Here is a 14,671-nt window from a genome sequence, read left to right as displayed (position 1 = left end):
AAATACAGCGTGTATATAATAGAGAAGAGTTTATATAAAATGTAGAAAGTATTTTTTCGTTGTTGCTGTTTTTAACACTACGAAGTGGTTGATGTCGTTATAATAAACCTTAAGGTAAACAAAGTTAAATCAATGTTTACATCTGTTACGTTACCGTTTAAAATAATATTCGATTCTTTAATTCGAAAACACTGCATTGTTATCATGCACTGCACGTTTGCGCATTGGGAAGGTTGCTATATGCAATAGACTAAATAGCTAATTTGGTATGATGCATTAGAATCTGTACGTTGTGGAAACTTTGCAATAACCTTATTTGTGTGACTTATCGATTTTTTTAATGTCTGGTATACCATTTTCCCTGTTATATTTCGGGTATGGCAAAGCAAGTATATAGTTTTAACAGATTTGTTAGCCACCTTCGATTTTGTTAAACTTTTTGCATTTTTATTTGTTGCTGGACATGCTTATATTTTTAAGCGTTCTGTTTCAGCGGGTACAAATATAACGCAGATTGTGAGCAACTTCAATCCCAGGGTTTTTTTCTCTTTTATTGTTATTTTTTTATTGCTGCACATATTTATTTTTTTGGACGTTTTGTTCTAGTGGTTATAAACTTAAATAATACAAATTGTGACTTTTAAAAATTCATATTACTGTGTTGTATGTTTTTGTTTGGTATCCCTTACATCGGTTTAATGAGAGATTCAGTGGATTCCCCCACGGGTATTCAGCTAGTATTAGTAGTAATGACACAAAGTGCTGTAATCAAATTTGAAAGACAGTGGAAATGAAGTTACACTAGCAAGATTTTATAACTGCAAATATGATGTCAGTAGAAGTAAACAAGTAATGTTACCAGTAAAAATTAAAATATCCCGCAATGTGATATTTATCAAATTATAATAATCAAAATAATAAATAAACAATTAAAAGTCGATTATCTGATAATGAGATAATGTTATTAAAGTACAACTGCAAATATGATGTCAGTAGAAGTAAACAAGTAATGTTACCAATAAAAATTAAAATATCCCGCAATGTGATATTTATCAAATTATAATAATCAAAATAATAAATAAACAATTAAAAGTCGATTATCTGATAATGAGATAATGTTAATAAAATAATGAAACACCTCGTTTATGTTTTATGACGTTTTATGATGTTAATCTTAATGATGGATAAAAGCCTTATTTTTTGAAATAATCATTCGTGCTTTTACTTTATTTATTTATTTATTTATTTATTTTGAAAAAAACACCTATTTCTAGCTGTAATTCCCTCTTATGGTTTAAATATATTTGGTTTAAACAAAATAAGTATTTTTGCCGAAGACTTTACCACCGAACATTTTTTATTTTTAATGTAGTGTAAACCAAAAGAAAGAAATAAGTGTAAATCGTCTTTTAAAACAAAATTTTTTTTGATATTTTCATATTCAGCGTTATTAAATTGGTGTGTGCATAATCCGACAACCTCGGTTTCAAGGAGATGTCAATTATCGCACAAGAACCCCAGGAGCTTGAAGATTTCACATTTCATCAACTTTAGGTTTTGCTTTAAAAAATTAAGAAATAGCAGGGGTTCATCAAAGAAACTCCGAATAGAAATTTTTCCAATAATTTTCGCAGAAATTAACTTTCGCGAAATTGAAAAAACTCGCGAAAATTAATGCCCTAAAGGTAATCGTTTATAGTTTGTTAATGTTACGACAATACAGTTATGTTCGCTTGTATTATGCACTCCGGACATATTTCGTACATCACATGTGTGCATCACATGTGTACATCACATGTGCATCACATGTCCACACCTCCCAACACAACTTCCGAAATGTTAAAAATTCCTTAACTACACAATAAAAAACGCATCAGTAGAGGTAAAATATATTTTGTTCTACTTTTTTCTAAATAAACTATTAATTGTAACAATTTATCATTAAAAATAAACGCTCTCCTTTTGCTATATTAAAAAAGCAAATTATAATTATACAAACAGAGCAGGTTACCTATAAGTTTCATATATGCCACGCAACAATTTACGAAAACAATCCCAGCCCTGATGCTACGTTTTTATGCGGAAATTTTATTCCAAGTGAGTAAGTATAATACAATCAAGCTTAATTGTAAAGCAAAGAGCAGCATGTGAAAGAGCCATCAACCTTTTCCAGCTCGGTTCCATCAAGATCGATCTTTTTTATTGCCAGTTTCTCAAACTCTCTGTAAGAGTCAGGATAATCTTGTTGTGACCGACATAATATGGCACCGTTAACCAGTACCACATTTCCTGCTGCTTCATCGGGTACTCTTAACACACTGTATTTTCTTGTCGCTTTTGTGAGGACTTCTTCGAGAGCATCCGAAACGTGAGGTTCAGTTCCACACGTTAGCATGTCTTCTTCAACTACAGACATTATTGTTTTCAGATGCAATGTGTGAGTGACTTTTATGCCATGCACAGGATATTGTGGAAATGCCTTCTGTAACGTTTCCAATCCATATTCATTTGTTCGCTTGCTCTGACCAACAAAAAATTCATGGCCTGTAAATATAACATCACCTCCATCCAATTGAGCAGGACTTTCCATTTGTATAATCTTCTTGTTTTTCTCATATTTAGCAAAGTGTTCCTTGATTGGTATTATTTCTAATTTTCTTGTAGGCATGCTTGAGTTTGTGATAACAACAGTTTCACCAACCACGACGGCTGTATCCTCAACAAAAACGCAATCTGGTGTTGCTTCATCAGCTTCTAATACGGTTACCTTAACACCTAAACTAGTTAGTGCATTGATGTATGACTGTTGCTGCTTCAAGGCTAGGTTATGATCCAATGCTTTTTTTTCTTTCTGCATTCGTAGACCTCCAGACACAATGGATTTGGGTATTTTTCTGCAAACGGCTTTTGTGTAGCGAAACATCTTTATGAATGGCTGTACTTACGTATCTCTCAAGAAGTTTCTTTCTTATGGTTCTTTTATTGTTGATGCTTTACGGAAATATTTTTATTGACTTATTATCTTTTTTAACAATACATAATTAAATTTTAAATCTCATAATTTAATTTTGAATAACGTTTGTTAAGCGTGCATTGATTATGCATTAAAGCTGAAACAAATAGTTAGCAGTATTTCATGGTTACGCTTCTTGTGCTTTTCAGCACGAAAGCTCATTAGAAAAAGAAATAAGATCAGTCCAGAAAATCAACTATTTCAAAGCATAACATAACAAATTCAACCAACCATAACCTTATCATATTTTGCACTCTGGTGTTAAAGCCTTGTTCACACGGCCGGTGTTAACGGTGTTTATGATCTTAATGAGAGCGCTAAACGCGAATAAACATTTAGTTGGAATGGTCACACCATTACCGCGTGTAGTCTTCACGAGCGCCGACATCTTTTTTATATTTTTAACACTTTGGCTAACAGTTTTTAAATATGAATGTGGGAAAGATAGCTTAAGGGAATTTTTTTGTGTGACAAAATTAAGTTGTAATGTTTCACGAAAATTTAAAACAGTTTAAGAGTATTTCAACGCACGTTCTGTTTTGTCTTGTTTGTTGTTGTTTGTTGTTGTTTGTTGTTGTTTGTTGTTGTTGTTGTGTTGCTTTGTTTTTTTGTTTTGTTTTTCTCTCTTTTTTTAACTCGTGACTGTTGCTTTTAAGAGTTATGTAAAAAATGAATTTTGGAAAAATCTTTGACTCAAATTCGTAAAATTTTGCAGAAATAATTTAACGCGAAATGTCCCAAAAGTACCTTTAGGAAAAAAATTTTCGCTGAAATAAATTTTCGGGAATTTTTTCCCTCGAGAATTATTGAAAAATTCGCAATTCGTGAAATTCAGAATTTTTATCTCTGCTAATTTCCCTAGAAATACATATAAAAAGTACGTGAATTTTAACTCATCAGTCTTTATTTTATGTTTTTTTATATTAGGACTTGCCAACACGCAAAGATTATTCTTCTTCTTACGCAAATTTATTCCCTCAAGGTAGTAACTAAAGAGAATTAATTATTAGAAGTTTGAGTTCTTTTGGATTCATGAAAAACATTTTTTCACTGTATTGGCCCTCCCCAACTGAGTTGGCTGGAGAAAACTGCACTGGAGGACGAGTTACAGGCTCTATAAATACGTGCTTAATGGAAGACCACAGTGAATAAAGATAAAATTTAAAAAGAGATAAATATAATGTAATCGTCTTATCCAATTAATACTGTACTTCGTCAACCTCGTTCACAGGGCATTTTGCCTTGTCGATGAACTGTCAAAAATATTTCCTAAAGTTATTACTTGTGTCTATCGCGAGAAAAATTCCACCATTGACACACAAATGCTTATAATCCAAAATATGCTTTTATTAGTCTAGTTAGTCTAGCCTTTTTCATGTGTAGCTTTAAAATGCAGAAAATTGGTCTTAATACTTAAAAAACACTGGCATGACATTTAATCAACTATAAACACGCGCCAGTATCAATTTTAACGTTTTCCCTAATTTTCTGCATCACTGAATTCGCCGTTATAAATATTAAATAGCGTGATTTTTTTACCGCTAGATCTGTTTATACACCACTGTATTCGTTCTTTAAGAAACTGTAGTACAAACAGTAGATACAAGTTTATACCAATTTATGGAACTTCTTTTTCTGATTTTAAACTCTATAATTATTTATTATGCAATCGTGAGGAAATTAACAAAACAAAGGCAGTTTTTTTGTCATTTTTTTAAACATGGCCAAGAGAATTAAATGGTAACAAGAAGCCCTGGGGGCTCTAAGAATTTCCGCTCGCTACCAAAATATTTGATGACAACCTGCTAATTCGTTGTATTATGCACCAAACATTCAAAGAGGTTTGGTGCATGAAGCACACAAGTGACATTATATCTTACAACAAACGCAAACAAAAATTACTATATCACCATTATGTTCAGCATACTTTTTTTGTTAACTGTGCCAAATTTTGTCGAAAACAAATACCAATTTTGGCCTAAAACGTCATTTAGATGACTTCCCAGTAGTTAGGGAGCTTGGGTACAAAGTTTAAATCTGTGACGGAGGAACGTGAAATCCCAGGGTCGATTTTTTCTCAAAAAATGCTCCGAAAGAAAAAAACGATGGTTTTAAAGAATTTCCTACGCCTTTGGGGGCGGAAATTCAACTATTTTGCAGTTTACAGTCTACTTTCGCGCACACATAAGCAGGTGTAAAGAGCGTTTAAAATGTACTAGTGGTATTCTGTAACGTACCCGCACAATGAATTATCACGTCAGGGCCTATAAAAATCCGCAATTCGGAAAGAATTGACGTCAGCAATAATTAGTATGTATCAGGAGTACGTATTAAACCGAATAACCGTAAATCCTAACCTAAGTCAGCTGTGAACATTGACAAGTGAACATTGACAAATAAATATTGACAAGTGAGCATTGACAATTGAACAAGTAAGACAAATTCAAAATGCGCAACTCTAAAACAACTAAAAGCAGGAGTACTTTATAATTTGTTCATGATTGTGGATATTCAGGTAAAAATTTGACATTAAATCAAATATTGTCTACACCTGTAAATTTTAGTGGGTTTTTTGATAATTTTGGATTTTTTCACTTTCTGCTAAGCTACCTTGATTTAAGTTTAAAGCATTTGCTTAGCAACTTAAGTACCAGTACAAAAGTTAAGTTACCTATAAGTTTATATAGCAAGTTAAATAATGAAAAATACGCAGATTTTAAATTTTGCAGTCAATCATAGAAATATTGGACTGGTAAAACGAGATTAAAAATCACGTAGAAAGGTAACCTTAAACCTTAGCGACTATAAAGTAACAAAAATGGAGTTGCTTTATTTATAAAAAAAGGATATAATCAAAATGAGTTATTATTTCATTTATTTTAATTTTATTTTTACCCTCGTGAAAACAAACATTCGTGCATTGCAATGGATTATCAGAAGAAGAAATTAAATGTATTTCGGTTGCCAAAAAGTACGGTATCGACCGAGATAGACTAGTACAGTATGGAGCAGCATGTCAACGCACCGTCCAATTTGCTCAACTCGGATCCATGTAATCCAACTTTTCGGATTGTTAATTTCTCAAAAACTTTGTATGAATCAGGGAATTCCTCTTTTATTCGACACAAGAGAACACCATTAACTATGACAGCATTTCCTGCTGCGTCATCAGGTACACGCAACACAGAGTATACCTGCTTGGTTTTTTCCATGACCTGCCTCAAAGCATCTGAGGCATGCTGACTACTGCCGCACACCATGACGTCATCGTCAATCATGGACAAGAACGATTTCAAATGCAAGTGTCCAGATAATGGAATTCCATGGACAGGGTATTTTGAAAAAGTAGATTGCAACATATCCACTCCTTCTTGGTTTGTCCGTTTACTTAAACCAACAAAAAATTCGTGTCCAGTGAACAAGACATCGCCACCGTCCAGTGATGCAGGCGCTTTCATTTCAAAGAGATCTTTGATTTCGTTTTCTTCAAAATATCTTTTTATGACAGCAGATTCTGGTTCTCTTGATGGAGCACCAGGTCTCGTTATTAGGACAGTTTCACCCACTACAACTGCAGTATCCTCTACAAAGACGCAATCCGGGGTGGTTTCGTCGGCTTCCAACTCTGTCACTTGCACACCTGCGTCTTTTAATGCACTTACGTATGCGCTGTGTTGTTGCATAGCTTTTTTATAGTCAAAAGGAGTTGCTTCTACTTCCATGCGCAATCCTTCGGTAATAATTGATTTGGGGATCTTTCTACAGATCGCTTTGGTATATCTGAACATGCTGATCTATTTTTTTCTAGAAAATGTTCCGAGATATTCTGTTAAATATGAGGCAACAATATCTGTTTCAAAAATCGTAGACAACTAGTCTTTCATTTGAGGCCAATGAGTAATTTACGTGATTCTTGCGCATGCGCGGGAAAATCAAAAAAATCCACAGGCAAAAGAAACAGACCTTAAGTGAACAAATTTTATGGTTAAAAACATTTGTACTGTTGCTACTAGCATCTTTTCACTGATATATATTCCTAATGTAAACTACATGCAAGCTTTTTTTTATTTCGAGATCAAAATATACCTCTACCTGAAAATAAAGTTTAGAATAGACTGGTACACGGCTTACTTCCTACATTATTTTGCCTGTCAATTTGCGTCAGAGGTCTGGGGGTTATAAGCAACACGCGTCACAATGAAACTTCAAGTTCAAAAAATAAAGAAAGTTGTGGTACCAGGCTAATGCAAACATTAATGGAAAGTTTGTGTTTTCGCAATACCAACAAAACTCCAGATGGATTATTCGAAGTCATAATTTAGTAAATGAACGAATTCATCCATTTCAATAAACTATACTGCTCACAGACTTTCGTTTAGTTTATAACAAAATTATAACAACAAAACTTCTACACCAATATAATATTAATAAAAGGCATTTTTCATATAAAGAATCTCAAGCAAAGAGCAAAATAAGATAAATCACATGGCATACGGGAAAATGGGGACCGGATCCAGAGTTCTTAGCTAGAGGTTGGGACCCGGGACGCAGGGCAAATTTTTCAATTTAAAATATTACGAGGGCCAGAATGCTGCAAACGTAAACATGATAAGGAGAAAACGCAAGCGAGTAACAAGATATCCAACATAATTTATCTTACCACTGGGAAAGCAGAATAGCCAAATTGTTATGTTCTCAAAAAAACTTAGTTAACTAGGCTAGCAAGTCAGGGACTTTATTTTGTGCAATGTTTGAGTTATTCCTGAAAAGTGTAATTATAATAGTGCCAAGAGATTTAAATAAAGGTAAAAATGGCGACGGTTTTTCAAATTCCACTGAAGAACAAACAATGTCAGATGACAATGTGAATCGAAAGTTATCATGTAAAGCTTTAGTAGCTAGTTTAATAACGTAACAGTCAATCTGGCATATTTTGTCTTACAACGCAAGGTATTCTTTTCGACTCTTTCAGCGCATTATCCTGTCTCTTGTGTGACTAGTTAACTAAGCTTTTCTGGATGATATTAAAATTGAGTTTACACCATATTCCTCTGTTTCCCAATGGTAAGAATAAGCACGCTGGCTCTCCTGGTTATTCTCTTGTTCCTTAACCCTTGTCTATGCTTTTTCAGTAAACTTTAAATTTCCTTCTGTGATCATTTCTTTTAGTACTTCTGTCTAGACAACAAGGGTTGGTTTTCCTTTCCTATTAAGCATTGAGTTAAAATATAAAGAAAAAGTTGGACTAGCTAACTGAGTTTTCTTCGATTCAAGGATATTACAATTGTGCTCTACTTACGATTACTCGAAATTACTAGTACAAAAAAAACAATCTGGGTCTCAGTCATCACGTGAATATGGTGAAATATATTTCAATAGCTTTGTGCATTTATTTATATTTTTTACATCTACACGAAGTGTCTATACCAAGCTATAGATGCATACTATTATATATTTTTGCGATGTTCTTTATCGAACGAATTTACCAACTGAATCACAAAGATTTTACGTTTAATAACTCCAGACTTCTACATTTTGAAACTGACATTATATTTCTTGTATTGCGAGCGATAGATCAGTCCTAGCTTGAACACACGCACGCCAAGTCTCTCTTCTCAGAAGAAGTGACAGAAGACATTTAATTTTGTTTTAAAACACAAGTAAAAAAACCCTGTTAAACCGGTTTATCTTGTGTAACTACGCATCAAGTAACATCTTTTTCAGACATTTTATTTACATAAAAAGAAGTGAAATCCAATCTTTGAGGCGGCTTTTGTTATTCTGGCCAGGAGAAAATAATTGCATATATTTACAAAGCTTCCTACGTATTATTTTTTCTAACCAATTTAATCGTTGGCCTGGTTGTTGTGTTGCTAAAGAATTGACTTCATCGAAAGGTTGTGTAAAAGTTTTTTAGCAGCGGATGGATAATATCTAAGATTATTAATCCCGTCGAAAATTAACGGTGTTCATTCATAATTCCTTAATTAAATGTTAAAATTCTACCAATTTCCCAGACTAAATAGTTATTAAGAATCAATAAATTACAGCGATTTTCTAAACAATTATTTCGGAAAACACAAATAAAAGATGCAAAAAATATCCGGCAACTCATTGTTTCAAAAATGAACATAAAAATTGTTAAGTAACTGTTGTAAACATTTCAGAAGAGTCACACAGCTGTCGCAAACAGTCGCAGAAGAGTCACACAACTGTCGTAAACAGTCGCAGAGGAGTTACACAACTGCCGTAAACAGTCGCAGAAGAGTCGCACAACTGTCGTAAATAGTCGCAGAAGAGTCGCACAACTGCCGTAAACAGTCGCAGAAGAGTCGCACAGCTGTTGCAAATAGTAGCACAACTGTTGTACAGTAGTCGCAGTTACGACGTTATTAGAAACACATGTCGTACAAAGATCTTTGACAACAAATGTTGTGGAGATAAAATATATGTTAGGTAAATATAACAGCTTTTATATTTATTTTAAGATAGAAAAAACGTTCCAGGTTAAACCAACGTTATTCTGTCTTTCCTACATGCAGATTATCAAAAACATACCTGCTAAACCTACCCTTCTAGTTTGTTTGTGCGTTATATCTATAGCTAGAAGTTAAATTTATTAGTAAAAGTTTAAAAGTCAAAATTTGTTAGTGAAAGTTAATAGTAAACGATGCGACGAACACGGATACAAGAAAACCAACAATTCGTTTCACACTAGGGAGCGCTGGCTACCGCTGTTTTTTAGAGGAAAATCTTAGGCTTGTTTTATACTTTTATAATAATATGAGAGTTGATGAGTCCAAAAAGATATTTATCGTGGAGGTCATTATTTCACAAAAGTGAAAAAAATTTAAACTTTCGCATTACAAATATGGGCGACGATAAATCTTTACAAGCGCGTTGTTGTGCAAAATTAATGTAATAAGTGTTTACCTTTGTCAAATACCTCACGTGTTCTTTTCGTTTATTTCGACATTTCGAAGCCGCTACTTTATTGCGTTCTCTTCTTAATTTCCGACGCTCTCCTTCTTCAATACCCCTCTAATAATGCAGATAAAACATAAGAATAAACTTACGGAGGAGAACTAATAAAAAATGCGGGAAAATATTCCAACTTTATGAACCAATCTCGATCCCAGGCCATGTAGTATTTTTTGATATAAAAAAAAAGCTGCAGGCCCTGGGATTAAGGTTTATCTCAACCTTGATCCCTTGGGCTTTCTTTAAAGAAGAAGTTTCGTATCAGGGTTATTTTATTAAGTTTAATAGAACTTACAAATTCCTTGTGATTCCCGCCAAAATATAGAGACACATTGTCATGGTCACCAGGAAAAGGCAAGTGCTCGTGTTTCATGGCTCCATAATGGCGATTCATCTCATAGTTTGGAGAAATTTGTTCGATCGGATACCCAATCATGTTATGTCCATGATCAGAATGTAAAAGACGACATTCCTACGTATAAAAAAACCCAGGTTAAAATCGGATAGAAAACATGTTACACCATAAAGCATTCTAGTGTTTTACTTTCATCAAGTTATTACGCGTAGCTTTTTTATCCTTAAAAACCAACAAATCACCAGGACTTTGATATCATCAGCGTTAACATTTTTAAAAATGTTTACGATTTGAATCGCCTCTATTTTACATTTTTAGTCTGTCAATAATATATGGAAAATTTCCAGACAAATTAAAAAAGTGCGAGTAACGGAAGTCTAATTATAGACCAATTATATACCAATCTCCATTTTACCGTGTTTCTCTAAACTTTAAAACGAAAAATATACAATAGACTTTATAAACATATTTCTTCTAATGGTATTCTGTTTAATGAACAGTTTGTTTTTCACAAAAATCAATCTACTTCTACAACTTGCAATGGAAATTTTTCTACCACCCTCGATAAAACTCTTCTTACGCTTAGAGTATTTGTGGACCTATCGAAAGCTTTCTGATTCTTATTTTAAAATTACAACGTTACGATCTCGAGTTTTTAACACCTCAACCCTTTTCTTATGTATGCAGACGATACCATTCTTTTTTTCCCACACAAAGAATTAAAAACTAATTAAATTCAACGTGAAAGCTCTGTGCAATTTCTTGGTATAATACTTGACGAAAATCTTAACTGAAAAAATTATGTTAATAAAGTTGAAAATAAACTTCAAAAAATATTGTATCATTGCTAATTCGAAATGGCTTTTTTGTTTTCTTTTTTTTTAAATAATTTTTGTACTTTTTTGTACCTTTTTTGTAAATATAGACCATAGATTGTACGTAAATTTTGCTCGTTTTAAAGGGTTAATGATAAGACAAAATATCGTCTGATTGCCCCTGCCTTATTGTTAACACTATGACTACATTTTTGTATTCACAGTTGTCGAATTAACATTTTCAGATGTCTACCTGCTGGCAAACCTAGCTGTACTCCGCTTATAAACTTAGCCTAAAATATGCGTGTTCGCTTTTGAAAAGAAGACTCTTTGTTTTAACGTATTTCTTAGTTGCGTTTCTGCAAAAAAGAAAGAAAAAGAAAAAAGTAGACCATAACTGAAATGGAAAGAAGCGATGTACGAGATGACTAATTAGACTGACCACTGAAGATGTCGTTGCTAAAAAAATGGGAGTCTGGGCGAGACTAATAAGAATAGGAACGTTATAAGCGTGGACATAATAAAAATCGTAAAACACTATCATGTAATTACTAATGTAGTAATTGTTGTTGATTAATCTTGCAAGAACATAACTTTACGTATGTGATCTAAAATAAGTACTCAAAATTGCAACAAAAGATTCACATTTAACTCCCCGATATTGTTGTAACACGTTAGCAAACGAAAAATAGGAGAAGCGCATAGCGTTCAGACCTCCTTATACATCTAGTTTATGCATCCACGGATAACAAGATAAAATTTTTAAGATAGAAAATGCGACGTTAAGACCACTAATTTCCATTGACTGCGCCTTACTATAAATCATTCAACATATATTTGAATATTGTAATATAATTTATTATTTTTTTTTCATTATTACTTTATAAATTTCAATAATAAGTAATGTTTTTATTTTCATTTTAAGTTGATAGCCATACACCCATTTTTTTAAATATTCATATTGGGAAACAAGGCGTTATATAATAAATCATTTCTGATTTCTATATGCATTTTTGCACCAATATTAACATGAATTCTAGGCTTAAGTTATCCCTTGTTTAGTTATACCTGATGTCTTTTACTCTTAAGTGGTAAGGCTGAAACAAGAAGGTCGTCATGAAACAACTCATCGTGTTTATCATTTACTTCACCGGTTATGTTGCGTTATCAGCTGCGATTAACAACATCAGTTGTACCGACCGAAACGGTCATATTTATCAATACAACTTAACAGAAGAACTTTTCTCTATCACGTATTGTCATAACGGATATGTCAATACATCTCAAATTCAAAATCCTGGCGTCATGTGCTACAAAATGGAAAACAAAACGACTTGTCCAGCCGCTAATCAGCTTGAGTATCCAGCAGGAAACGGAATTTGCAAAAGCAAAGATAAAAGAGTTGCTATTTTTCGGTTTTGTGCTTTCGAGGATGCGTGTTGCGGTACTTCGGAGAATTCAGAAAGCTGCTGCAAAATCGTGGTTATGGAGGAAAGATTTTTCAAGCCAAGTGGAACGGATGAAAGAAATCAAAGAAGTATATATTGCATGTACGGAGAGTGCGACGAAATAGAATATTTTTAAACTGTTCGAAAGGAACTATACGTACTTCATTTGTTTTAAATTTCCCGCGTTTAAATAGAAATGAGAGAAAATCAGCAGAGTTTTATGTGTAAAAGAAAGAATGCGCCTAAATTATGCATAAAATAATAAAATTCTTATCGCGGTTATTTGCACAGGATAGCCTGTGCAGAACACATTATCAATCAGGGCCCTTCAAAGGGATCTTAGTTCCTAGGTCCTACAATTTTAAGTTGCCATTTAAGCTACAGAAGCCGTGCCAGCCTAGCCACTGCTCATAAAATGCCTTAAAAACCTCACAAATTAATTTTATTTAAGTAATCACTGTAATTCTAAATATAGATTATTTGACATCAAGAAAAGGAAAGACTTGTTTATGAGTACCTTCATTTTCTCCTAAAATTTTAACGAAATCTTCAAAAATACAACATAGTTTTTTTTATGTGCTTCAGTATTTCTCTTATTGTGCAAAAGGATTTATTCACACTTTATGATCTCTGACATGACTTAGCCGGAGGTTAAGCCCACGATATTTGTCGCTGGAAGCGAACGCTCTACCATATGACTACTCGTTTTTTCGTTAGTAGAGAAAATTCAAGTCGTATATTAACATGTTTTCTTTGTCATCTATCTAATCGGACAAAAAGATTTCGGACGAGTGAGGTTTTGTTCCTTAATTATGTATTAGAACTCTCACTTAATATTGAAGTGTGGAGTTGTTCTTTACCGTTAAATTTTCAAAAATGGACAGAAGTGGCAAAACTTCATATCTACGAACACACCTTAAGGGAAGAAATTTTGGCGGGAAGAAAAGAGGGCAAAAATCTGGTGGTTAAGAAAATTTGACGGAATTACCTGATTTTTAATTGGCGGTGAAAATGAATTATCAAACAATAGATTGTTGTGTTGCTATCTTCATAACATCTGCAGCAAACTGTAGCTGTGGCAGAACTCACGTGCTTAATGTTTGAAAGAAAAAAAGGCGTAAAAAAATATCCTCCCAGAAAATTTATACTGTGCAACAGAATAGATGATAGGCGTAACTTGAAGTTACAGAAAGAAAACGCGAATATAAAGTCAACATATCAAAAAAATGTTAAAGTTTGAATTAATAAAAAAAATGTTCAAATTCCACGCTATTCTAAACAGCAGTAATTCTAGAGTTATGTAAAGCCATTTACCATCCTCGTCCCCAGGGTCTGTTGCCTATGTCAAAGCCGTCGCCGGCCTAGATGTCAAAAAGGCAAAAGACCTTGGGGACGAGGCTAGCTATTTACATATGTACAACATATGAAATGAAAGGCGTTTTTCGCGCGTCACGGAAAGTTGTAGGAATACATGAGAGTATGGGTACCATAGTAAGAGAACCTGCGCTTATAAAATGCAAATCATTATTTCCATAGTGTTTTAAATCCGTCGGTAATATCTCGCTTGTACACCTTGTTAGCCGATAAACTAAATTAAAACAAACAAAAGGTTAATAATCCTGCGCACGTGTTAAGAATCATTGTTACCATTACAACCAAAATTGTATTGTCGCAAAGAAATAAATTCATTCTTCAACCGACAAGCATCACAACCTTGTTCCCAGGTCGTTTTGCTTTTTTGAATAAGAGCGTCGAAATTGTCGGCCGCTGGGTTGTAACGGCTCAGGAGTCAGAAGATCCTGGGGACGAGGTTGCAAGCATCAGATATGTATAAATATTTGCGGAACTAAGTTTTACGCGGTTAACAAGTACAACTATTTCGCGAGAATAATTTTTTTTGAAAAAAAAACCAGCGAACTTCTTCTAAACCCTTTTGCTCTTTCTTACACGCTCTTTAGAACAAGTTCACAACTTTAGTGGACGCTATGGGCAACAGGTGTTCGCGAAAAAAACAGTAAAAGAACAGCTACCATTAAAGAAAGGAAATAACTGCCTATCA

The 14,671-nt window shown here is 33.6% G+C and overlaps 4 protein-coding genes across 4 annotated transcripts in view; 1 reads left to right on the top strand and 3 right to left on the bottom strand.

Moving 5' to 3' along the window:
• The window catches only part of LOC130657470 (cyclic AMP-dependent transcription factor ATF-3-like), a 31,462-nt gene that overhangs the window by 11,788 nt on the left and 5,003 nt on the right, over positions 1–14,671 (bottom strand). Inside the window, exons 2-3 of the mRNA XM_057460455.1 lie at positions 10,290–10,466; positions 9,947–10,054 (exon numbers count right to left, since the gene is read on the bottom strand). Of these exons, the coding sequence (XP_057316438.1) occupies positions 9,947–10,054; positions 10,290–10,466 (285 nt within the window). The remainder of the gene's footprint in view (positions 1–9,946; positions 10,055–10,289; positions 10,467–14,671) is intronic.
• Positions 1–14,671, top strand: part of LOC130657465 (mitochondrial amidoxime reducing component 2-like) — a 32,172-nt gene that overhangs the window by 17,324 nt on the left and 177 nt on the right. The gene's annotated exons all lie outside the window — the stretch shown is intronic.
• On the bottom strand, positions 1,878–3,157 carry LOC130657467 (N(G),N(G)-dimethylarginine dimethylaminohydrolase 1-like). Its single transcript, XM_057460453.1, has one exon. The coding sequence runs from the start codon at positions 2,921–2,923 to the stop codon at positions 2,123–2,125; it is 801 nt and encodes a 266-aa protein (XP_057316436.1). The 5' UTR covers positions 2,924–3,157; the 3' UTR covers positions 1,878–2,122.
• LOC130657469 (N(G),N(G)-dimethylarginine dimethylaminohydrolase 1-like) lies at positions 5,337–6,857 on the bottom strand. Its single transcript, XM_057460454.1, has one exon. The coding sequence runs from the start codon at positions 6,799–6,801 to the stop codon at positions 6,007–6,009; it is 795 nt and encodes a 264-aa protein (XP_057316437.1). The 5' UTR covers positions 6,802–6,857; the 3' UTR covers positions 5,337–6,006.

Source organism: Hydractinia symbiolongicarpus, chromosome 9 (genome assembly GCF_029227915.1).
Source record: "Hydractinia symbiolongicarpus strain clone_291-10 chromosome 9, HSymV2.1, whole genome shotgun sequence".
NCBI classification, from domain to species: domain Eukaryota; kingdom Metazoa; phylum Cnidaria; class Hydrozoa; order Anthoathecata; family Hydractiniidae; genus Hydractinia; species Hydractinia symbiolongicarpus.
The sequence above is the reverse complement of the archived record's forward strand: the minus strand, read 5'-3'. Positions and strand labels throughout refer to the sequence as shown.

Excerpts from the sequence above, each read along its gene's own strand:
- LOC130657467 (XM_057460453.1), bottom strand. The coding sequence starts at position 2,923 with ATGTTTCGCTACACAAAAGCCGTTTGCAGAAAAATACCCAAATCCATT.
- LOC130657469 (XM_057460454.1), bottom strand. The coding sequence starts at position 6,801 with ATGTTCAGATATACCAAAGCGATCTGTAGAAAGATCCCCAAATCAATT.